Below are 25,397 nucleotides of genomic sequence, written 5' to 3' on the forward strand. Positions count from 1 at the left end.
ATTCAAGCGGACACATCATACCTTACAGTCATCATCTTTGATCAACTGGTTCTACAGAGAACTGTTTTGAAAACACGGAATTCATGATCTCTCAAGTCATTTTCATTATAAGACATTATATTTGATCAATTTTCTGCTCTGGTTTCACTCAGAATTCCACAGAAACTATTGAGTTAATCACTATTCCTGAGTTTTTGTCACTCTTTAGGTGCTGAAAGGTAAGAAGGGATCAGAATATATTAAGCTGATGTGCTTATTGTTCTTTCTTGAAGTTATTTCTCTTCTTAAATGAGAAAGCTACCTATAGAAGTCTGCTTTATTTCATGGGCTATTGTGGAAAAATAAGGCATATCTTTCAAAAGGATTTGGCAATCTGATTAGCACACACAGAGGAAGTTTTTGGCAATTGGGCAGGTCTGCAAGGCTAATCATTGGAAATTCTGGCAAATGAAGGAAGGAGATCAAGGTGCCTCAGCTTGTGTTGGTTTCAAATGGCTTTGATAAGCAGCAGTAGAACAAAGTGTTATTATGCTTCAGAGCAAATGTTAGTCAATTTATTTTCGTGTTTATTGCAGAAAGCTGTTGATTAAAGGCTAACTGATTAAAAAAGTCATTATCTGGTACTACTGTGTACCATACCGAAATTCTAGCTTTTAACTTTGCAAACTGATATTTGTGCAAGTATCTATAGTGTAATGATAGTCCCAGTCACTGAAACTCATGGTAGACACTGCTGAAGAAGCCACAAAATCAACTGTGGCTCCAGTATCAGTGGGATATCCCTGTGGGAACCTGAGTGCACGAGTGAAAAACAAAGGTTTCAGACAGATCTATGATATGCAAGAGTTGGACTTTTGAATAGTGATAAAGTAGTCCCTGAAATACTTGTTCCTTGCTACTGAAGATTTACTCCACACAGTTGTGCATAATGAGAGAGAATCCACAATGAAGAGAAAGCAACCTCTGCATTTATTACATAGCAAAATCATACTCTTCTTCCCATGCAGGCAGGCGTGAAAAGAGGGAGGCAAGGGAAGGCACCACAGAACCTTTCTCCTTTTGTAATTTTTTCATGCATGAAAGGAAGAGAGGTCAAGTTCTCATGCCTGCTGTCCTAAAGTCACACTCTAGCTACGTCCCATCAGCACGAACTGCATGCAGTCAGTATTCCTGCTACAAACTAAGCACTGTAGGAGCTGAGGAAGAGACCATTTGAGTAGAAGGCAAGGCAGCAGTATTCAAGAAACAGGTTAGTTTAGATCAAACAGTCTTATACCACAGCAGAAAATGAGCATTTCCCTGTGTCATAACCAGACAAGCAGATTTACCTGGACAGCCTTTTGGTTTTGATTTCCTACTGGCATCAGCTTTGCTGCATCTTCATTAAATGCTTACAACACTATGCTTTACTGGCAATATTGGGAAGGGCAGGGAGTTAATATCACTACCCACATCCTACGTGTTACTTTATTTTTGGCATAGAGGCTATTTAGAAGGCAGTGTTGTCAGCAATCATTGTCCTCTGCTCAGCAGAATGGCCACGGTTCAAAATATATGCAGCGCGGGACAGATACACCTGCCTATCATCGGTGAGATTTTAAGGAATTACACGACTCATTAAGTCTTCAATCAGGAACCTATTTTAAGCCTCACTGTCGTTAACCGAGACTAATTTTCCCAGACAAAACAGCAGACTTCTGCAAACGGTCAAGAAACACTGCCAGATGGGGTTGGTCAATCAGAAGCAACGTCCAGAGAGATAAGCCTGGACACACTACAGGGTGTCCAGGCTTATCTATAGGGCACAACCAGGCCAGACTTGACCTTTACCTGCGACAAAGCTAGTGAGTTCATGATTTCTCACCAGGCCTAAGTCCATTACAACCTCTAGCAATGAGATGTAGTAGAATGACAAATCCAGCCCAATTTGTCTGCCTTACAGAAAAAGTCTGCCTCCAACTCAGGAGGCCTCCAACGAGGCCTCTTAACAGTTATATGAAGAAAGATCTGTAACGTTCATTTTCTGGGCCTGAAGATCACCATGACAGCACAAAGGCAGATTTATGAGGAGTTGGCATATAGGAATTACTAATCTAAATATAAACAAGAAACTGCATAGAAAAATCTGACTGACAGTTTAATTAACAAAGCCCATCACTTTGGGAGAGGGACTGCACTAAGTAGTAGAAATATGCTGTAGTAAACAATCTTGCTTTAGAGATTAATGACAGCACCTTTTTAAAAGGTCTTTATCATTGCAAAAGTTACCAACTATTTAAGATTTTTTTTCTATTTCTTTTTTTTTGTTCTGTGATTACATAAAGAACTGAAATTCTACAAGCTTGGAGAGTGTTTGGATTCTTTTTTGTACCCTCCAGTTAAAAGGATTACAACTATTTCTCTGATTACATGTTTTATACGCACTGCATTTTTATCATTAAATCCACTGAAGCAGAGCTCAGGGGAGGCGGGTTCCTTAATTACATCTGCATTCATTTCTTATCTGATCTGCATTTCTGATTATTAAGAAATACCTTTAAAAATAACATCAAGTGTAAACATTGAGATATAATCTAGACATTTTCTTTTCCATTATAGTACATGCACTAGGACTATCAGAAACAAATAGCATCTGTATTATGTTCATAAAACATTAAGGATACACAATTCCTATTTAAGTGAAAGCACTGCATTATTACTTATTCAGAAAACCATTTAATTTGGTTGAAAAGTAGAATTGGAAGATTTTTTACATAGGTATATTTGATGTTTACGAAAAAAGTTAATTGCCTATTGATATAAAGTTCACCCACTCTGAACCAAAGTTTGATCTCAGCAACATTCAGGAAAACATAAAATGTTGCTCATATTTCATGCAGTTATGCTGATTTTCCACAGACACTAATAAACGGTACGATCAGAATCTGTTTGTGTTCCCATAAGGAAAATACAAACGAATGTTTTGTATTAAATGGCACGCTTACTGAATTTCTATGGTACTTAACTAAGAACAGGAAAATGCATTTTAAAAGGAACTAGGGCTCATGTACTCTTAAATAACACTCAAAAATTACTTTTTTTTTTTAAGTACAATAGCTTGATTTTTTTTTTTCCTTTAAACACTCCAGTATTTGGTTGATTCATGCAAAATTCTCCATGAACAGTAGCTTTTCCTTCCTTCTATAACACAAAACAACAAAGGGAGTTTGAATGAACTTTGTTCTTGTATGGACCACTGATAGAAATTCTGTACGTTTGGAAGCAGCAAAATGTATGAGTTTCAAGCTAATCTCATGCACTAATCTCTGATCAAAATTACTGCTACCAGATAAAGGTACCTAATTTGCAGTTTATAGAAGTTAAAACCAAAATAATTCTAGAGGGCCATAGGCAGGGCTGCAACAGAGTCAACCTTCCGTTGCAGAGACCAGTGTTTTATCACCAGAAACTTTTGCTTCAGTCAATGCTAAGGACTCCTAATGCAGATTGTTGAGGGCTGTTTCTATGGAAACCATCAACTGTTTCTATGGAAACCATAAACAATTTTGTTGCATTTTTTGTTTCATTTAATGATCAGAGAATAAACTAGAAAGAGAAGTGACATTGCTCTTGGTGTACTTCAAACAGAAAATGGAAATATTCAGGAGCCTTTGGTATATATTTGCCATGTGTTGACCAACTCAGCTTAAAAGCAAAGCATCACTGTAACGTCAAAAGAAAACGATCCCATTCTAAGCACCAGCAATGCCTCAAGGGCCTTCGCCGTGGCACAAATTAATACGTTATGGGCAGAGAATGCGTATTATTCAAACAGCAGTGTTAAACGATATTATCAGTAGGTTGTCATCCAACATCTGTCAGTTATGCCTTGTTCTCATTCACACCTAATACAGTATTTGTTCATTTCTGTTGTTGTTCTTTCAACTGCTTTGTCAGGCTTATTCTAATTCAGACAACTTAAAGGCCAGTAAGAATTGTAGGCAATAGGGGAAAGCTTTTTGTCTATCATGGAAAGAAAAGTTTTCCTCCTTTCAATAATCAGTTGAAGCAGTTATTGTTTTAAAACAGAATACAGTACTGTGTAAAACAGGCACATAATTATTTTAGTTTTAAATCTTTTTATTTCAGATAAAGCATGCTGCTATATACAGAAACAAAAATGTGGGTCAAAGCAAGAGCAATACAGAATGGGCAACATATTCCTTAAAACTTACAAGATGCTTTTAAAACTTCAGTGCACCAGCAGTACTATATATTCTTCTCACTCCTAAATCACCTCTAGCAAAATGTCATTTCCTCACACCTGCACAACCACAGCTACCTCTAGCTTTCATATATAGCCAAATTCAGGCTTCCAACAGAAAACTTACAGCAATGGTTTCAGCAAATGACTTCTACCAGTGTAATATATTGAAGAAATACAACTTCACATTGCTAATATCTTATTCAACTATTATTGCATTGTTCAACTATTATATGCATCATTCCACTATGCAAACTAAGTATGTTGTACATTTAGCAAAGTCTAGGCCAGGCTCAATCAGTTTGCTGTACATTTAGCAAAGTCTAGGCCAGGCTCAATCAGTTTTCCTTTTCATCTTTCTTTCTCCTACTTAATTACCTTTACAGCAGTAAAACTCAGTAAAAGTCTCATTCCTCTTCCTCCTAAAGAGATACTGTCAGTAACTTCCCTCATTTTCTTCTAGGATTAAAATCAAGAGAGTACAATAGTGATGTTTTCCTGTATACTGAAGTTACATGTGATGTAGTAAAGGACAAAAGCTAATCTACTTTGTAATGAAGAACATGAACCAGGTTGTATCATTATTTTTACTTTTGGTGACAGTGAATGGGTACCAGGCTAACAACAGAAATCTACCAAAGACAGGCACTCAGAGAAGGGCCCTAGCAGCGAGTCTTCCCTGTGTGTGTGATGCTCAGGACAGCAGTTAATTTTTTACTGTAATTCTCTGTCTCATGTATTTGCCTGCTAAATGTGAGATTTTAACTTTTAACATTAAGGATTTGCGCCGATAGGCCGTGATGCCAGTTGCGCAATTTGGCAAAGCGTGGGCTGTTACGTTCCGTTTCAAACCTTTCCCTGTGGCATGAAGAGAGAGAGAGACAGAGGGAGGGAGAGAAAGACAGAGACAGAGAGAGAGACACAGAGAAGAAAAGAAAGGAGGGAGAAAGAAAGGGGTTAGGGACCATGACTACCACTCCCCTGCCTTATAACTAGGGCAACGGCAATTTATTTGGATTTTTTTCCCCCTCAGCTTTCAAACCAGCACAAAGAAGGCTGGGTGATCCTTGTTGGACCATGTATGAAAGGTTTTGCTGTTCATTTCTGGGAAGTGACTTGGTAGGACTTCATACTCTTTGACTTGTGCTTAGTGTTACAGGGCTGCTTTTGCTAGAAATGCATTGTAATCCCATTGTTTTCCTTCCAGCAGATTCTCTTGGCTTTTCCTTCCCTCCCTCCCTCCCTCCCTCCCTCCCCCCTAACTGAGCAGTCAGTGAAAGTTAACTCCAAACAAAAGCAAAATTAATGCAAATATTTTCCATTCTGTAATACCTAAGTCAGCCTATATATATATCCTGTTGTCCTTCCTGTAAGGACCATCAGCCACAGGTTTCAGCAGTACTTTTCTATAGATTTTCTCAGCATAAGTGAGTATAAGTGTTGACATTTGCATAAATATTTCTAGTCATTTGCATCAAAAAGTAGAATAACATGAGATTTTCACAGTCCTGTGAATTTTTGGCCACCTCCTGCGAACACCCCTAGCTACCTTTGACTACAGACCGGGGCGCTTGAGCAAGTTGTAAGCAATGTTCAGCAGCTCTCAGAATTTATTATTTTCTAGATGTTCTCTAGTTCAAATCCAAATTTTGTAAATAAAAAGGGGAAGGAGAAGGATAGGGGATGAGAGTGCAGTCAAGGAGAAGTATATCAAACAGAATGGAAAATAAAACGTTCTTGTTATTTGCAAAATGTATTTGACTCATTGCAAACAAGGTGATTTTCCCCTCGTTATTTACACCCAAAATGCAAGACAATTGTGTTAATGCAGCAGAATTTGAGAGTGAAACCAGTCAATCAGAACTGTACAGACTGGGCTGGTTTTACTCTTCAGGCTGAATAAAGCACAAAACAATAAACAGAGCAAATGCCAACAAATTCACTGACATTTCTAAATCGTCTGTTCCTGATAACACAGTGTCATGCAAGTAACACTCCTCAAGGAGTCTTGATATAAGGTTCTCAAACTATCTTTTATGCTTTTCAGTATTCCTAGCTGAAATGCTGGAACTTCACAATGGCATTATTTCAAGTTACATTGGAGCATACTAGCTACAGAAACATCTGTTTGTCTTGAAATAGATATCGTCTTTCCAGGAAATACTGCGTAACAATCATCACAACAGCAATGGGAAGTTTTCATGGCAAGTTATAATCTTATGTGTACCTTCAGAATAGCAGTGGCATAAGCAAGGGACAGTCATGCAACGCACTCATTAATATCAACCGAAAGGAATATTCTGCTACCTGGAAATTCTCAAACTTCATGACATATGCTCTGAACAGAACCCATGAAGTTAGAAGCCGCAATCTAGAAGTGACTATTATGTCTATCAGCTCTGCCAAAAATAAGCTACATGGTTGGTTTTGGCGGTGTTTCCTTCCCCCTTCCAAGTGTTTGGAAGAAACCTGATCACTATTTCACACGGTTCTTGCTGACTACACTGAAGAGCAAGAGAAAGCACCAGAGAGACCGCTTGCAGCATGCTCCTACACCAAAACTCCCCACACTCCAAAATCTCTTAGCAGTTTCAGTTTTGGAATATGAAGGATTTTTCCAGGACGCCAGCACAGCACAGCATGGGATTAATGCAACACTGAATCTGACAAGACTCAGGTTCCACAGTTCCATGGAAACCTTTTGCTTTCAGGAGCCCAAGAAGCCTTCCAGGTGATCCCAAACTGTGGGCATGGTGAAACTGCAGTTGTACAGGCTGTCTGGAGGAAATACCAAAGAGGAGTTTCTACTTCATTATTGTGCTAGAAGAGTGGAGTTAGAGTATGGATTCTGTGCATCTGACGTAGGTCCTTCCATCTTTTACAAAATCAAAAGTGGCAGGGGCCTCACCAAAAGATTAAACAGAAGGGGTCCAATAGGCCCAAGAGAGTAGCATGTGACAGATGCACACGTGACCAGGGCTGTTGCTACCAAATCTGCAGTGGAGCATGTGCAACGTTTGAGGGAGGTATCAAGCCACCAAGATGGGGGAAAGCACTATCAGGTAGGAAAGGAGACCCCATTTCATTCCTTGCACCAGAGCTCATGCCAATTGCACTCTACTCATAGAATCACCTAGTATATATTTGCTCCTGCTTCTGCTGAGGCAGAATGAATGCCTTTAAACCTCTTCAGGTAATACAGCTGTGCCTAAATATACTCATAACCATAACTGTTCTTGTGAAAAAAAGGGTGTTACACCTCAAAACGGCAGAAAACGTGCAAAGCACAGAGGATATAGTCATGTACTTTTAAGTTACACTGAATAGAAAGTGCGATTTACACATGTTGATGTGTTACTAGACAATTATTTTCAACACGCCTGATACCATGTGACTTTCCAATATCTAGTATTTTCCAAAGCCACAGACTACTGCTAGAAAGATCATTCCTTTAAAACAACCTGTTACTCTCAGGGGTGTACGGAGGACTGTTAAGTTCAGCACAGCACTTTAAATCCCATCATAATAAGGATCTGGACATGTGCTATTACATCAAAACAGATAATGCACAATACATTAAATAAGACTTAGGCTTACACATTTGGGACAAGAAATAAATCCATGAGGGATATAATGTCAAGCCTGCTGTTCAGGCACCTAGCCATGAACTTTGGTGAATTGCAATGGAAGGTTTATAGCAAACATAAACTGAAAGTATACTGATTGTGTTTTCACAGGGAAGACAGACTTTTTTCTGACTGATTTAACATTTGTAACTTGCACTGTGATCAAAAGCTCAAAACCTTTACAGAAGCCACATGGCAGTAAAAATAATAAAAATAGAAAAAAGGAAAAGAAGAGGAAATGGATCGAGTATCAAACACATCACAAACCCAGCCAGCGGCTTAGAGCAGCTAACGTGATACAAGGATTTGAAGTATGCAAACAGAAAATCAGGCTTGCATGCAGGATGCTCTGATTCGACTGCAGCTTTTAAGCTCAACATAAGAATCTCTAGTAAATCTATTTCACAGAATCACAGAATGTTAGGGATTGGAAGGGACCTCAAAGGATCATCTAGTCCAATCCCCCTGCCGAAGCAGGACCACCTAGATCAGATCACACAAGAATGTGTCCAGGCAGGTTTTGAACATCTCCCGAGGAGACTCCACAACCTCTCTGGGCAGCCTGTTCCAAGGATGATAAATCCTTAATTCCTTATTATACCTCTGAACATACCCACTTCTTCAGTGGTTTTGGTAGATCACACAAAACAAATGCATTTATCCACTAGCAAAAGCAGTCCTGTGCTTCCGTATTCTACAAACATGGGCTGTATTTATTCCAAATAAAACATAAGCAAGTGATTATGGATATGGATAGAAACAACTCCTTTACTATATCATTCCAGGAGAATCAAACGTCAATCACAGGGTCATCCAAATAAATTGCTCACAAATTTCAGTGCTATCACAACATTATATATTTTCATCCAGTTACACAATCAAGTAGTTACACAGGGCTTGGTCCTAAGAACTCATTGCATTCACACACCCAGTAAAGTACATGAAAGTTGCATGTGCAGAGAGTTTTCAGATTTAAACACACACTTCAGGAATTTTGCATTGTCTTTCCTAAAAACATGCTGATTTGTTATTCTTTTCATTCAAACGTCTCTCATTGGTAGCATTTAATTTTAGTGATTTTAAATAAACGTATTAGAAAACTTTAAGACAAAAAGATAATAACGTATGTTCATATTAATGCTGTTTTAAAACATTATTTGGTTATCAGTAAGGAAAAGCCGTATTTTTCACAGGGAGTTGCCTACCTTGACCTCCTCAGGGCTTCTTCATCTGGATCTTGCACTGCAGGCAAAAAAAAAAACGTTTCCATTAAGAAAGGAAACAAAGAAAGGAATTGGCTTTATGTTGAAATTGTAAGTTCTTCAGAAACATATCAAAAGCCTATCTAGAGGTGCATTCATGCTGACTTTGCAGCAGTGGATTTTGTAAGAACAGCATGAAGAGGAGCAGTTCCCTAGAGGTAGCAAGAAGGATGTTAGTAGGAAAGTAGCTATTACAACTACTTTCTCATTCATTGATTAGCAATGTTTCACAGCTGTAGGCAACGATTCTACAGGGAGGGCCTGCTGATTTGTAAGAAAGCTTTAGAGGCAACAGCAGGTTCATATGAGGAGGAAATACTAAGTATTTCCCCAATGTGGGAAAGGTCTCTGAACTTCCTTCTCTCTAGATCAGAAATGAGATCTGAGGTTAGTACCAGGTGGTCAGAAAAACATTTCCATAGGCAACAAAGTTCAAGCTCCCATGACATTCATAGCAGATCTAGGTTTAGATAACAGGGCTGATGATCAAGAACTATAGGTTCAACACAAATGGTGATCCCATGACTTTTTTTGACCTCCAGAAGTCACTTCTATAAAAGACTGTTACAAAAGACTTAAGTTGTTAATCTTGTGTTCTAATGAATGGACAGCTTTGTCTAGGCTGTTGGAAAATGGAAAATTACACTGTGCAGATTTGATTTGTAAGTAAGAAGAACATGGGGTCTTAAATGCTCTTTTACTGTATAGTCTGTTACACTTTCATGGTGAGACTCCTGGCAGATCAAAGAATTTTCATCATAAAGCATAAGGTGAGACTGAACACTGATTCCCTAGGTCGCTCAAGTTACGCTCAAGTTACACCCAATTTACACTCCAATCTTAGCCCTCACTGACAACGACTACAAGCTGGACATGAGTCTTCCTTGAGTATCAGTTGCTAATACTGGAGTAAGGAAATAAAGACATGAATCTACAACCAGGATAAGGGGGATGTTTTGTTATTCGACTTACTGTACTCCGTTCCAGTCATCTGGGCAAGGATACGGAAAGACCTAGACTGCAGATTGGCAGAACGGCGGCTCCAGTCTTCGGTTTCATCTTCAGGCTTGTTCTGAGTTTTAAGCACAGCCTGATACACCGGAGAGGCACTGTCTACGTGAGGATCTTTAAGAGGAAGGGTACTGCAATTCAGAAAGTGAAACATTGTGAAACAGCACATGGTGGCTTTCATCTCAACTTCTTTCTGGTCTTATAGCTTCTCGTCTAGAGTAACAGCAATCCAAAACACAGCTTTGAAAATACCACTTTTTTAAAAAAATACATAGATCAATTTTATGTGAATCAAGAATATTATGGCTCATTCTGTCTTTGAAATGGCCTGTTATCATTCAGATCTGCAGATTCAAAAGAGTGTGAAAAAGCACAGAAACGTCTGCTCATGATTCCTCAGCCAATGCAGCCACAAGTTTATGGTGGTTAGAGTAATCTGTGGTGATAAAGGAGAGTATGCTAGGCAAAAAACATTTATTTCTCTGAGCATTCTTGTCCATATTATTTCTTATAAAAATGGCTTCATGTTGATATTATTTTGTGTTATGTCTTGTTACAGTTTTGGGCCAGTGTATTTCAAGGTTTCAATTAGAAATAAAAAACATATTTCATTGTAAAAATAACATGATAGGCTTTTATAGTTTTCTCTGGAGATGATTATTCTTTGCCAAACTCTGGATTAAACTGCCAGCTGCTAAACTGCCAGCTGCCATAACTCTGGATTCATTGTCTACTAAACATGTGAAGCGTAAGAAGTCTAGACTTGCACTCAAGACTTGCATACATATTTTGTATCTGAAATCTTTAACAGCAGAATGTATCTCAGAGTCTTACAACATCTCTAATCACCTTGCAAAGGGATATATCCAGGACGAAACTTCCAATTTTGCACACCTAAAGTCAGAGATACGAAGCTCCGTAGCACAAGTGAGGTAACCTCTCTTTGATTTATGATGCAAGCTAGAAACAGACTCAGTAATTTAATAGCTTTTTTTTTTTGGCCTGCGAAAATAACTTCTGCATAGCATACAGTTAAATATTAACAGAGCTGCAGAAATATACACTGAGGGGATGATGTGTGCTTGGAGTAACTTGGCTCCATGACTTCTCTAAATACAAGGTCTATTTTTGAAGCAAGTGATTTGCTATAACAGCTTTCACATGCTATTCCATATAGAGCTTTGCAAGCAGCATGCTCAACTTCATGAAAATTGAGAAATGGCTCTGGTAAAAGTTAAGGGCCATTTGGTCCAACTAAGTCACTGCTATAAAGTTCTGGGAGCAGTCACCTGCTATAAAAGTTGCTTCCTTGGTTCAGGCTCAAAGTTAGTCTTCTCTAAGATACCATTGCAGAGAAAATCTACAGAGAGTTTGGGTTTGTGATTTGAAAGCCTGAGAGGAATCATGTCAAAGCCAAGAAGCATGTCTGATATCCTACATACAGCAATAACATACACTGTAATAAAAAAAATATTACCAGATAGTGCCTTAAATATCAGTATTTTCCAGCTGACACACGCCTCTTCTTCAGCAATGCACAGTATATGCTGTTTTAATAGATCTGCACCTAACCATAGCATGGGATGTGTTCTTCAAGAAAGATGTATGCTTATGTACGTTACAGACCCGAAAGCACCCCATCTCTTTAGGATTTTTTTATTAGAGGAGTATTTATATACCTCATAAGCCTGGGTATATGCAACTTCTCACTTTCCTGAGGACCCAGTAGGGTACAAAACCCAGTTATTTTTCTTTCATATGTTTCAGTACAATCATCTACGTGATGGAGCATAGCTTAGATAAAACCTGACTCTTCAGTTTAAGCTCTGGCACAAAACATTAAAGTAATGTAAAAAAGTCTCTCAGTGTGGAAGATGCTCTGTAGGAGGAAGCAGCATTTTCCAGCTCCTGTTTTAGCTCATGTTTCCTAGGCCGCTATCTTTATAGTACCTAAACACTAGCAGGTATGGAAGGCATAATGTGGACTTGTTTTGGGAAGGGTGTGCCATCAGTTGCTTCCACTATGTGCACCAATGGACAATGGAACAGAGATACTCTGTAATATCAGAAGTAAGTCAGCAACCCCCTTGTGACCGTTCTGCTGCCACTCCTCAGTCTTGGCTATGCTGAAAAGTGCTGTCACTGCAAAGGGTCCAGTTAAAGTTCCCCAAAAGGTGACCTCATTTTCAAGTTCCCAGAGGCCCTTCAGGCCTATGTCTTAGCACTGACTAAGCACACAGTACTTTGCCCTGTATTACTGCCATAGGTGACTGCCTGGTTTTGGCCCGTAGTTAACTTTATATCGCCAGACTTACTTTTTAATCATGCTGAAGCTTAAAAAACTGCTGTATATGATAGCAAATTTCACAGCTGCAGACAGCTGGAGAGTGGATAATAAACCACTGGATAGATAGTACTGCTGATTTCAACAGTGACAACTGACATTCAACTGACAGCAGTGGTGTGCAAGTCATGGACAGTTCAAATTCCTTTGTTTAAATCCTCTAGCTGAAATGCTTTGTTCTTCTGTTACGACCAATATACAAAAAAGCAGTTTAAAAGTGTATGTACAGATGTGTCATTAGCTCAAAGGTAGTTAAAAACCACTAGAGGCTGGACCACAAATTTCACAGTAGCAATGTGTGGCATTAATATGACATATTAATATCCTTATGGTAGATAATTAAGGCAGGAAATGGAGCTTGGTGAATTAACCTTCCCTAGCAGAGTGAAACATGCTCATATAAATTGAACTAAATTAATGCAACACATTGGAATATTTCCAACTCTGTCTTTAATGCAACAGGCCTTTTTCTTTTTTTAAAATCCTAATTATATTGTAGATGAGTAACTAGGACATATGAGCCACTCAGCATGGAAATGTAAAATAGAGCGCATCACTGATTATGAGCATGTCATAAACCTAAATGTGACAGTTGATTCTTACAGACGGGCTGAAGATGCACATAACCATGTTAATACCTCTGTTATACCTCTTCTTAACCTAATTTTTTTCCATCTGGGTGTGTTTGTGCAGAAATATCATGCATCTTTAAGCATATTACTTTAAATTAATGTTACTGAAAAAAATTCTTACCAAAAGTATTAGAACTTTTGAGGGTTTTTCATATTATAGCCTAAAATGTTTTAGTAGAATTCAATAAAAAATTGTCCCCCTTTTCCACATCATCATACAAGTCACACACTATTAACATTAAAACAAGCTTTAAAGACAGTCAAATCTCTTTGAATAAGTAGCAATGTGATTTCTTGGAGTTCATTATAAACTATGGTTTACCATGTTAATCACTCCCTGGAGTCATTATTCAGATTTAATTTAAGTGGATAATAAGTAAAAACTTAGGAACACTGCAGTGTTCTACCCCTGATGTAGAAATACTGTGACTTTGGATATGAGAGTGATTCCAACTATTACAGAAAGCTCCAAGAGGAAAAGAAAAAAAAAAAAAAAAAGAAAAAGAAAAAACAACAGTTCCTGCAGACTAGTAAATTATCCAGCCAAGTTGACTTACTGTAGAGGATACACAAGACTTTATTTAGTTTGTACAATCATATTATTGATTCTGCTACTAGAGCTATTAGATCTTAATTCTGATAAAGTTGTTGGATTTATGTCTACTTACGTGACTTTTGAATTTGGCTAAAACTGCAGAATGCAATTTAGAAGAGGTTTGATGGAAATGTACTGCCCACATGGCTTTACTGCAACCAACTCTTGGTTCTTGGTATAGCAAAATCAATTAAAACAAAGCAACATAAAGTGAGAAAAGATAGGAAGTCAGGGCATTCAAATTTTTCCACCTTTAAGTTCCAGCATGAGGTCTGAATAACTGCAGTATAAATAATTTATATGCTTTCCTTTGTGTTTTCCATCGTGATCCAGTACGTATAGGTTATTTTCTAAGTGACGTGAGCCTGATTCTCATCTCATTGACTTAAGTTAAAACATCACTGATTCCAAACGGTCAAACTAGAAAATGAATTCTTATCTTAAGCCTGTCTATTCTTCCTCATCAATAAAAGAAGCAAGCAGTGTTTCCAGCTATGGCCTGCCAAAAAGAACAGAAGCCCTTTAGATCTGCAGTCTGAGCATGCTTACCATCCATCTTACATACATACACCTTGTGGCCTCAGGGCTTATCCCTAATGTAAAATAAAAAGCCCAAAGAAGAGTAATTAAGTGCCGAGACCAAGTTATAGGCAGAGGATTAAGACAAAATGAATCAGTACATAATTTGGTCTGCTTTTATATGACAAACTTCTCACTGAAGTACTTCTGCATTAAGCATAATCTTATCTCAGACTTGATCAACAAAGCAAACGAAAGAACATCCTCAGTTTCCACTGCAAATTAAAGTTCAGAATATCACAGAGGTCCAAAGCAACACCATAAGGAAATGAGTTACAGGTTAAATCAAACGAATATCAGTCAATGGGTAGGCGTTATGTCAGAACAAACATTGCCTGTATATCTAGATTAAAACTGCTGTGTTAATTGTAATAAAACAGCCTACTGAGAAGATGGCTTAGTCGCTAAGTGTTATGAATTTTTTAAAAAAAGAAGTTACAAAACAGGCTGTAGCTCACAGCACAGTAGATTTAGAGAGTCCCTTGCACCTGACCGCACATAGGAATAGAAACATTAGTTCCTTCTGGGGCCAGGTGAATGTCAGGCTTAGGATCACTTTCCAAAATGAAGGAAAAGCTTAAATGGTAGTTTATACAGTGGATCTTGCAGAAAAACTTTCTCCGATACAAAAGGATAAATGGAAATCATCATCTCATTTCAAAAACACCCACGAAATAGGTAGATTCCATGTTCAAAACGAGAAAAAAAAAAAGAACAGAGCTTTTGCTAGTGGTGTTTAACACAGCTCTTGCTGCTACTGGTGCAGTGACTCAAGAGTCCATGAAAATCTATTTTTTATGTTGTATCAATGTATCCCTTTTTAGCTCTTTTCAGGATATATGTATTTACTAACATAATTCATTACCACCTTATGATTTACGATTCAAGCCTTTCTAATTATTCAGGCTCTTTACTTCCCAATTCTGCATGCTAAGACAAATCCCTAACCCCCCTGTAAAGCATGCTGATCTTCCAGTTCCAGTTTCACTCTTTGGACATCTCTAACCCTATCTGGGATTTTCTAGAAAGGGCATTTTCCTCTCATCACAACACTGTGTGTTTTGATCTCTTCCACAGGTGGGAAAAGATGATGATGTTTTCCAGTCCAGCAGAGCCACTTCTGTGATTGGAACTGCATTTGAGAGAGTCTTTTAATGTACTGTTTATAAAACAAAAAGGATTCATGTGCTCAACAGTGAAGCTTTATAATCATCTGATCATTTAAAGAGGTGAAATTTTTAAACATTACTATTTGCATTATATAATGTTACAGCATTTAGTAGAAAATGCCAATATCTCATAAAATGTCTCATATAATCCATGCCTATGAAAGATGTGAACCCTTACAAAGAACATAGAATGAACTTCTTTCATTGTACTTTGCTAATTGGAAATATGAGTCTGCTTACACCTATGGAGATTCACTGAGTCATGGTCAAAACCAACTAAAGATATTGTTTGAGATCCATCATTAGGGAGAGTTGTGATAAACAACAGAATAATATTGGTGCAAAAAATCAGTGGGGAAAAAAAAGAATTAAAAAAAGTATTTTAAAAAAGAGAAAAGAAATGGCCAGCAAAAGGAAGCGCAAGCAAACACAGAAAACATCTACACTTTGAATGAGCCTGCAGCTAACATATTGAAAAGAAACTATGTTGAAATGTGTTGCTATACCTGTATTTTAGCGTCACATGAAAAGAAGGTAAGCTCTATTTTGGTTAGAAAGATACCTACTAAGAGAGGAACCTGGCTACATTCATCACATATGTAATTTCGGTTAAGTCGTAACAATTGTGGATAAGTTTATGAGACAAGATTACCAGAAACATGCACTGGAAAAGCAGAATTATTAAAGATCAATGGATTTTACTACAGTCCAAAGGATATGCGTAAGACACATGTACAGTATGTAGTCTAAGGATAGGGATAATACAGCACAACACTCCATTCCGAAGAATAATTCTTCATGTATCAATAAAAATTCCACCCGCCCCTTCCCCTTCCCCATTCTGAGCGATGCATACAATACAGTGGTTATTATAAGGCATGGTCATCACAAATGAAAAGCCATCTGATGTCATACACAGAGCACTAGATATGTTTTTGTAGGGTTTACTAGTTCTAAGAAGAATACAAAAAAAGAAATGTTACATTTTCTAACTATCCATCCTTTTAACATCAAAATGATGAAGTGCTTTCAAACACTATCTAGGATTGATTTCTATTTTTCACGTGTAAGATACTCCAGAAAAAAGAGTCCAGGAAGAGCTGCCATGTCATGCACGTAGGGACTGTTAGACGTATCATGCAGAAAAGAGCATTCCGTGCAAGGAAATAACCTTACCTAGCAAATTCTCCACCCTGGGCTTGTGCCTGGCCTGCAATTGCATCCATGATAGCATCTTGGGAATACATGCTGATCGGGGTGTTATACTGGGCGTGAATTATAGTAGCCTTGCCACCTAGGCCTTTCACCTCAATGGGTTTGTGTGTAGACAGGGCAGAGTCCTTCAGAACATTGGGGTTGAAACGCTCCGTGAACTCCGTGCTGGATTATGCAAGAGTGAGGTTCGACAGGGAAGGGAGGGGAAGAAAGGAGAAAGGCGTGACAGGTAAGTGAGAGAAAAAGCACCAACAGAGAGGAGTGTGCGTGTCTGTTCATGGCATCTCACCACAAAAGCTTCTGGTCAGAGGAGAAGAGACAACACAAGTAACAGTTAAAACTTGGCTGCGCTAATGGATGACTTTTCTGTGTTGACTCACAGATGTATAAAAGAGAAAAAAAGGTGAAACGGCTGTCATTGTACAGAGAAGTCATGACAAATCTCTAAGTATTTATGTGATACTTACATAACTTAAAATTCTGTTCTTACATGCATATATACATATAAGTGTATACAAACATACACACACATATATATGCATGCCCACGGACGTATATACATACTGCAGAGAATTCCCAGTTTATTCACTGCATCCATTCGTTCTTTCAGAAGGGTCTTACAAAGTGCTAGAAAGTGCAACGGGGTGAACAGACATCAGGTCCTCTATTATTTAGAAGGTTCCAGTACTTTCTGTCTGGATTATTAATCACAGTGAAATTTAGTATTTGTGCCTTTTAATCTTCAAATCTTTCCTCACAAAGGCTAAATTAATCTTCCCAAAATCTCTGTGCAGCCAGCCGTAAGTGTTGCTATAGCAGGACAAATGCTCAGTCTCAGAGCAAAATATCCTACATTGCAATCAATGGGACAACTGCAGTGGGAAGAGTAGCCGCCATGTATTCCAGTGGCTCCATTAATGAGGAAGGGTTTTTATTTGAGAAATCGAGCCATAAGCAAGTTAACTGAGGCTCCCATTGCAACAGAGCGAGGCAGTTTAACGTCAGACTTCAACTAAAGAGCACCGGCTTCCTTGTAGCACCTACTTGGGCATTGTTCTAGTCTTGGAGTTAGGACTGAGTATTGCCTGGAGTTTCAATGGGCAAGCCAAACCTCAGCTGTCGGTCACTGAAGTAGCTGTTCCTCTCTAATCTATGGGAGATCAGACGAATCTCTAGCCTGCTGCTCCTGTCCTGCCAGCAGTATAGATTCTGTATGCTCACCAAAATGGGCAAAAGTGAGAACTCTGTCCTTTGGGAAATAACAGATATTTCACAAAGGTTTCATTTTGAACCGAGCCCAAAAACTGGAAATGGATATGTATTCCCTGAAAAGAAATTTTAAAAAAATGTAATCCCGTTTGATTGGAACAACTTTTCAGTTTAAAACCATTACACCATAAGTACATCAGCTAATATCATCTTTAGCTGATGTGACTGAACAACAGCTTCTCTGGTTGGCAAGGGAACAATAGTGTGCCCGTCTGCCGTGGGTTAGCCCCAGAGGGTGAATGTTAAAACCAGACCCTTGACCCAATATGGAGGAAAAAGGAAAATCCAGTAAAGCTGGCAGCCATCTCACTTAATCTTCTGGAGATTATTGAAGGTGATGTACCACCTCTGAACCCAACCAGGGGATTCCACTCTGTTTTCAGCCTTTTGTTTGGTGGGATGCCCTGACTGAAGATGGACAGTGAGAGAAATACAGTCACACATCATTTGAAATACTTGGTAGAACATTAACAGCCACATGCTCAAGGAACAGAGACATAAATACGCACATGCTGTACAGCCACAGCCTTTAGTTACACACGTCAACATTATAAGGGAGGGAACTGAGAAGCTGCATTATGCATTCAAAAAGTGAAAATCATCTTTTTAGAAGGATATTTTTCATTTAAAATGTCTCGCCATTAACTATTCATCAACTATGACAGTATTATTTTTATACTGACATCATCTGTTGAAGGGTGATGTGCAGAGAGGTGCAGGTTGTTATACTCTTGACTTTTCAGCATGCGCATGCCTTACTTTAACAATGGTATCTCTTTTCTTTGTGATAGCCTAAATAATCACATGATATTTAGGAACACACAGGCCCTTGAGATCTTGAATTTAGTGTTCTCTTTCCCCTACACTGTTAAAAGTATTGAAGAGATTTTAAACCCAAGATCTGAGAAGATCGTGTGCATGAAAAGACAGATGTTAAATATGTCATTTTTAAAGCATGACGTTCAAAGCAATTGGTTTCCACAATCGATTGCACAAATAAAGGCTCTCACTTTTGGTATCTGAAGAGTTTCAGTGACATCTTTCAAGAGGTTTCAGTCACATTACAGATACCAAGGCAAAACTTTCACAGAAGTTAACAGGATTTCCATAAAAATAACAGGAAAGGGTACAGATTTTTCACTACAGACTTTTCTTTATAACTCTGGAAGTAAACAGAAGCCATTAGTGCTCAGAAGGGGTGCTGTGCTCTAGGACAAAGCGGCAGAGGTAAGACCCCAGAGACAGCTGGAGCACCTCTGCAAAACGAATGGGATTTTTCTACCAAGCAGAGAAAGGATCAAGAAAAAGAAATCCCAAAGCAAGTAAGATTAAAAACACCCCTATAACATGACTTCTGCTTTCCAAGACAATTGTAACATAATAATTATCAATGTAAATTGGCTAGAGTTTCATCACTCCAAAGGAGTTACATCATTTGCATGACATCACACCCACACCTCATTAATATCAACAAGAGAATGCCAGATCAGCGTAAATTATATGAATTAAATCGTATTTCAGCTTCGTATATTCTACTACTTCTTACCTTCTCTTGTCAGTTTAAATTTGATGTTTAACTAATATAATTATTTATTTTATGCTGAATTTAACCCAGTCTCTCCAGAAATCTCTGGACAACATTTAGTTCAGAGACAGAAAGCTGGAATTTAGCGACAATCCTCTGCCCTTAGATAACTAGAGATCAAAGCTAAGGACCCTGTGAACTTCCCTAAATAAAGCAGATCAATCACATTTTCAAATCAAAGTTGCTTCTTGTTTGGGCAATGTTTACTAAGGTAAATTACTTTTTAGATCTTTTCCACTTCAGTCTTTCAGACCAACCTAAATAGGAATTTTAGTGGAGTGGGACTCTGGAAATTAATTTAATGTTGAAGCTAAAAATACATCACTAGTAATACACCAAAAAAGGCTCAGATAAGGCTCCCCAAATCCTGAAGGCATAAAGACTACTTAAAGAGTTAGGAAGAATATTAAACCCAGACTTTAGAGACAAAAGCATCTGAAAGCATTTGCAAGAGCTGAGCAAACTCAGATGCTAACTCATGTGCAGCATTAGAACACCACCAAGAAATACAGAACACGTGGTGGGAGCAGCACCACTGGACACCAGGGGCAGCCCATGATGCTTGCCATACCAATAAGATTTTTTAAAAATTACTTCTACTTGCAAGCAGACACAGCAGGAGCACAGGGGATCATGCTACCCCAGAAAACAAATCTTCACACATACAGCGTAACACAAATACTTGGCTCTATACAGAAGTGATACTAACTTGGCAGCAGTGTTGGTTATGACCTAAAAGAAGAGAAAGAGAACAAACATCGTCAAAACCAACCAAACAGAAAAAGTCAATCGTTTTTAAAGTGCACAGGGCAAAAGGTACTTACAAAAGCATACTAAAGCTTTTTTCAGACCATCTACAAATAAGCACAAAAAGTAAACGTATGCCTGAAAACCCCAACACGATTAAGGAAGGAAAAAATGCGGGGATTATAGTTGATCCACTAGGACTTAGTAGGGTACCATGGCATTTTGGCTGACCCTTGAACATGTTTTTATTGCTGTGCATCCTTAAAAGTACTATTATCAAAGTGTATGGGGGGAGGGAGCGGAGGGAAGAAAGAAGCATTGGCAGAGTATATTCTCATCTGAAAATAGCAAATGAGTGGTAGAGATTATATTCTTCCCTCAGATACTAAATATTCAGGGATGAAGTCTGTTGTCCTCAGGCCGCCCTCAGAGTTGGTATTGCAAGTTCGATTTTTTGGTCTTTCACATGCTGGAGAAGATCCAAAGAATATATTGGTAGATGTTTTAAATCTAAAACTAAGGAAAATGCCTTTGCATTTAACAAACCATTGGCCTAAATCTGACTGTACCTACATTATGCCAACAGTGTGTAAACCAATTAATTTCAGAATAGTCATTCTTGATTTATTCCATATGAAATAAACCAAGTCTGTGCATTATGTGCTTTTTTGGATATCCATATCAGGATATTTTATTCCATCTGGTACGTACAGAGTATGAAAAAACATACGTTCATGCTACATTGTGCTTCGCTGCATAAACAAGAAGTGAGGGTGGCTTGCACAGTAATTCCAAAGAAAAACAACACAAAACTCAATGTAGGTGAGCCAAAGCTGGGAGAGACAAACAGATAACATGCTCAGACTGTAATATTATATCATTTGCTAATAAGTCTTTCTGTTGGTTGTACGAATAGCATTAATGGGCTATGACATTTATTTTAACTTAGTTTTTTCGAAGCTTAGAATACCCCTATTTTGCTCCTATATTCTTGGGTGAAGAGCAATTCATCATATCTTGCATGAAATAAAAAGGAAGAGAGTCCAGGATCAGTTAATAAACATTTCTTCTTATTTAGCTGCACAGAATGCTGTTGACAGAACTGGGTACTGAACCTTTTGATTTGCTGCTCTGACATTTCTGGATCTGGAATTGACAGAAAGTACTGGACAGCAACGTTATACTGTTAGAGTGACATTCAAAGTGGATTTGTCTCCTGCTTTTGCCTTGTGGAACCTTTTATTACTTCTTTTTACATACAGTCCTTTTGCATTGGCTCATCCAGCTGCCTTTTTCACCATCAAAAACACTCTAATGAGCCAAAGCTGCAGTAAAGGCTTTGCACTTCTGCATTTCCATGGAAAAGCAATCACAGATCACCTTCTGCAGTTACTGCTCTTCAGACTCTCGGATTCAAGAATATTCTTCTAACTTTATAAACCCTACATTAAGCCAAATATCAGTCTGTTACAGGAACCAGTAGAGATATATTAGGAACGAGCTGTAGCCTGTAAGCACATCAGTGATCCTGTATCCATTTTAGGTATGTGCAGGACAGCTGGGCACTCATTTACAACGAAACATAGTGTAATAGTATCATTTTCTGAAGCGGACTCTGATGCCTGCTTTACTCTTCTAATCTAGGCCTCTGCCTTACACATAAAATAATATTTTACAGGCAGAACTACAGTCCTTAAAATACACCTTATTTAGAGGAACACTTGTTTGCATATAAAAATATGTTCAAATATAAAAATCACTGTGTGCACACACTAAGAACAGCTCAACAGCCACATCTCAGTTGAGATTTTTTAGATGTGAAGAGGCTATTACAGCTTCCTTCAAAACAAGTAAAGCTTTTCCTTATGTTTAGTACGTGATGAGAAAATTCTCTCCAGTTCAGAGCCATGCATTATTTTAGCTTGATTCTAAATATGGACATGTATGAAACACCCAACTTGCTGCTCACAGAGATCACCCAGTAAGAAGATGGTAACCCAAGCCACCTGGCACGTACTTGTAGGACAGGTATTTACTGCCCTTGACCTACAATGTGAAAAATAACTTGCACTGGAATGAAAAAGAACCACATGTTACAAGCTATGACTCACTCTTCGTATTTATCGGTACTCCCCTTTCCAAAGCTTTCAGCACATCAAGTTCCACGCTCTTAAAAGGCCACCTCTATTTTTCACCCTGGGCCAGAGTGATAAAGCTTTAACGTAAAAGTGTATCAGAGAAACAGAAGTTTTGTTATTCTGTGCAGATCAAGCAAATAATCTCAAAATTAATTTTAGGTTTCTGATAGGATTTTTCAAAGAGTTTAGCTAAACCTCTACCAGCAATTCACACAATCAAGTTTAAATTATTTGGTGAAAAGGACACCAAATTGAAATATGAAATATATCTTAAGATCAATCCCCAAATCTGAATTTTCTTATTGTTTTCACCACACTGCTAAGTGCGTGTTCATGAACGCATAATAAATTCACACTTTTGGAGCACTGTAATCTCACAATCTGTATGCAACATCTCATGTTGTACTATGTGATAAGAATGTGCACAGCAAAGCCAGAGCTGATTTCGCAGAGCTCACAGTGCATTCCTTGTGCACCCTTTCACATATATCCACCATGAGATCGAGACTATCACGGATGATACCAAGTCCCAAGGCAGTTACAGATTCCATGTTACTCTCCACAGAGCAGTAGGAAAGACGCCTCTCACTTCATGGGTAACACTCAAGTGGGAGTGGGAATGACAGGATTTGTATTTTCTCTGCATGTAAACAGAAATGTCCAATTCTCTAAATCTCAGAGGAATTACCTGAAAAGACATGTGTACTTAGTACCCCTCTGGGCTCTTTCATCTTTTCAGATTGTTCCTGGGCTGCACGATAAAGGCTGAGTTTTTTTAACAGAACATTTAGATGATTTCTCAAATTTTCTTATTTGTTCATCAGTGCTACAGATGTTACAGGCAGAGAGACAACACTTCCTTAAAAGTTTGTTCAAACTAAAAAAAATAAATCTCAGGTGGTTGTTCTAAGGTAGAACCTTGCTTTGTAATTCAGTGCACTGCCACAGGCACGCACTAACATGTGTATGTATAAAAGAGACATAAACCAGGGAAAAGCAGCAGAGAGAAGACGCTGAAGTGTTTTGTGCAGGTACACCTTTTTTGCATCCCAACAATCACTGTCATATTACGTAGTCATAGCAATGCCCTCTGGAATCAACAGAATCTTTCACATTTTCTTGGATGAGTGATGGATGCAGCTTTGTCGTAATTTCGATAACAAAGAAATAGCCAGAATGCTGAGCCATCCAAAATAAAGCCCCTTCACCCTCGCCCTTACAGATGTTAAGCAGGGTTGTGAAGATAGTGGGAGAAAGATAGTGAGATATACTCGAAGGAAACTCTGCATATTGAAATAAGACAAGGATTAGTTTTCCTCAAGAAAACGATAAATTAAGAGAGAAGCATTCTTAGGTTTATTTTGCTGATCTTGCTTACTAACTGGAATTATTCTCTTTCACACACTAACTGCCTTTCTTAATTATCCAGTATGAGAAGGGAGGATAGGATTTTTTTCAGGTAAGTTAATTAGGACTGTTAATGCCGAGTGCTCAAGAGAGTTACAATGAATCATCTAAACCACTTGAATCATCGAGAACCTCTATATATGCTCTGTTATAAGGATAAAATATCCTTACTTTGATGCAACTTAAAACCCCTGGGTTTTACTCTTGTGAAGAGCTTCTGCAGTGGGATGTGAAGTACTTGAAAATATACTTTTGTTATCAGAATTCGGGTGGATTGTCTGGATTTTCTGGTTTTCCTGATACAGCCAAGTCCCTAGTGTCAAAAGTATGCTTTCTCCTACATTCACAGTAAGAAATTTATCTTCGCTTTAAATAAACACAAATGTACAAATTAGAGAGTTGTTTGCAAATTAATACACGAAGGCAGAAAAATTAAGAAAGCCTGTTTCTCATTGCTTTTTCTCAGGTATTCTAGTCCAAGCTCCTCTCTTCACAAACCTACTAGTAAAACAGCTGATCTTCAATACAGTAACACTGAAAACCCTGACAGCATGGGATCAAACTATCAGGGTAGTATCTAGAGATCATTCCTTGTTATATACAAGTTAAAAGCAAAACTAACGGATGCGAGACAGACAATATTCAAACCAGAGGATTCAAAATATTGCAATTTGGACTCATTTTGCATAGGAAAGCCAATACATTAAGGCAGGAATTATAGCGGGGTGCTCCAGTGGACTAGCATGTCAGATTTGCTGGTCGAAGCAATTTCTCTTTTGGAAAGTACCAACGATCAGATTTGTTCTACAGCAGCTTCTGTAACGGCCGACAGTGATACTTGGTTCTATGACACTGCATGCATTAGTGTAAGTCACTAAATGCCAGAACCCTGAGATGATCACCGTTACTTCAGTCATAGAGCGCCTCCTCATGCTCTGGTGACTATTGCCAATCCGTACTGCAATTAGATACCAAAGACCAAGAGTTATTCTGTAATGGTACTGAGTGTATGTTTTGGGGGGTACTGGAAAATTTACTGATTGTTCCAGACCTTGATTACCAGACAAATGCACAATAGGGTAGGTACTGTTACATTCATTTTTCAGCAAATTCATTATTTATTGAAATATGAAATATTTTACCATGTTACCTACCCTCTAGGAAGTCCACCTTCCGAAGCCCTTCGGTTGAGACTTAATTTATGCATCTCAGCCATTTCCCTTAGAGTCTCTGCTGAGTAAAGGCCAATAGGGTTGTTATACTGCCTTGCAGGGCTCAGCTGGTGTAAAGGACTATTGCCATCAGCCAACACAGGGCTTAGTTTTGAACCTAGATTGCTCTTTGCAGGTGAAATGTCAGGAGTCACAGACTGAGAGGACATGGAAGATCTAACTGTGGTAGTCTTTAAGTAGGAAGAGCTATTTGAAAAGCTGATCTCTTGCTTGTTGAGGTAGCCTGAAAACGTTCCATTGGTTGCTAAAATACTACCCATAGGCCCAGCCGCCGTGTTAGTTAGAGGACTGAAGGTTGTTCTGCTGCCATTGATTTCCCAAGCAGGTTCCTGTAGTAGCAAAC

The 25,397-nt window shown here is 38.4% G+C and overlaps 1 protein-coding gene across 4 annotated transcripts in view; it reads right to left on the reverse strand.

Moving 5' to 3' along the window:
* LDB3 (LIM domain binding 3) overlaps positions 1–25,397 on the reverse strand; it is a 116,430-nt gene that overhangs the window by 35,673 nt on the left and 55,360 nt on the right. For 2 of the 4 annotated variants that reach the window (XM_086616292.1, XM_086616291.1), the window contains exons 4-6: positions 24,977–25,383; positions 10,104–10,273; positions 9,075–9,111 (exon numbers count right to left, since the gene is read on the reverse strand). In XM_086616292.1, the coding sequence (XP_086472418.1) occupies positions 9,075–9,111; positions 10,104–10,273; positions 24,977–25,383 (614 nt within the window). Of the gene's footprint in view, positions 1–5,004; positions 5,102–9,074; positions 9,112–10,103; positions 10,274–16,637; positions 16,842–20,239; positions 20,263–24,976; positions 25,384–25,397 lie in introns of those variants that run through there. The other 2 variants (XM_086616294.1, XM_086616293.1) reach the window with 2 other exon arrangements.

This window comes from Tauraco erythrolophus, chromosome 9 (genome assembly GCF_009769465.1).
Source record: "Tauraco erythrolophus isolate bTauEry1 chromosome 9, bTauEry1.pri, whole genome shotgun sequence".
NCBI lineage: Eukaryota > Metazoa > Chordata > Aves > Musophagiformes > Musophagidae > Tauraco > Tauraco erythrolophus.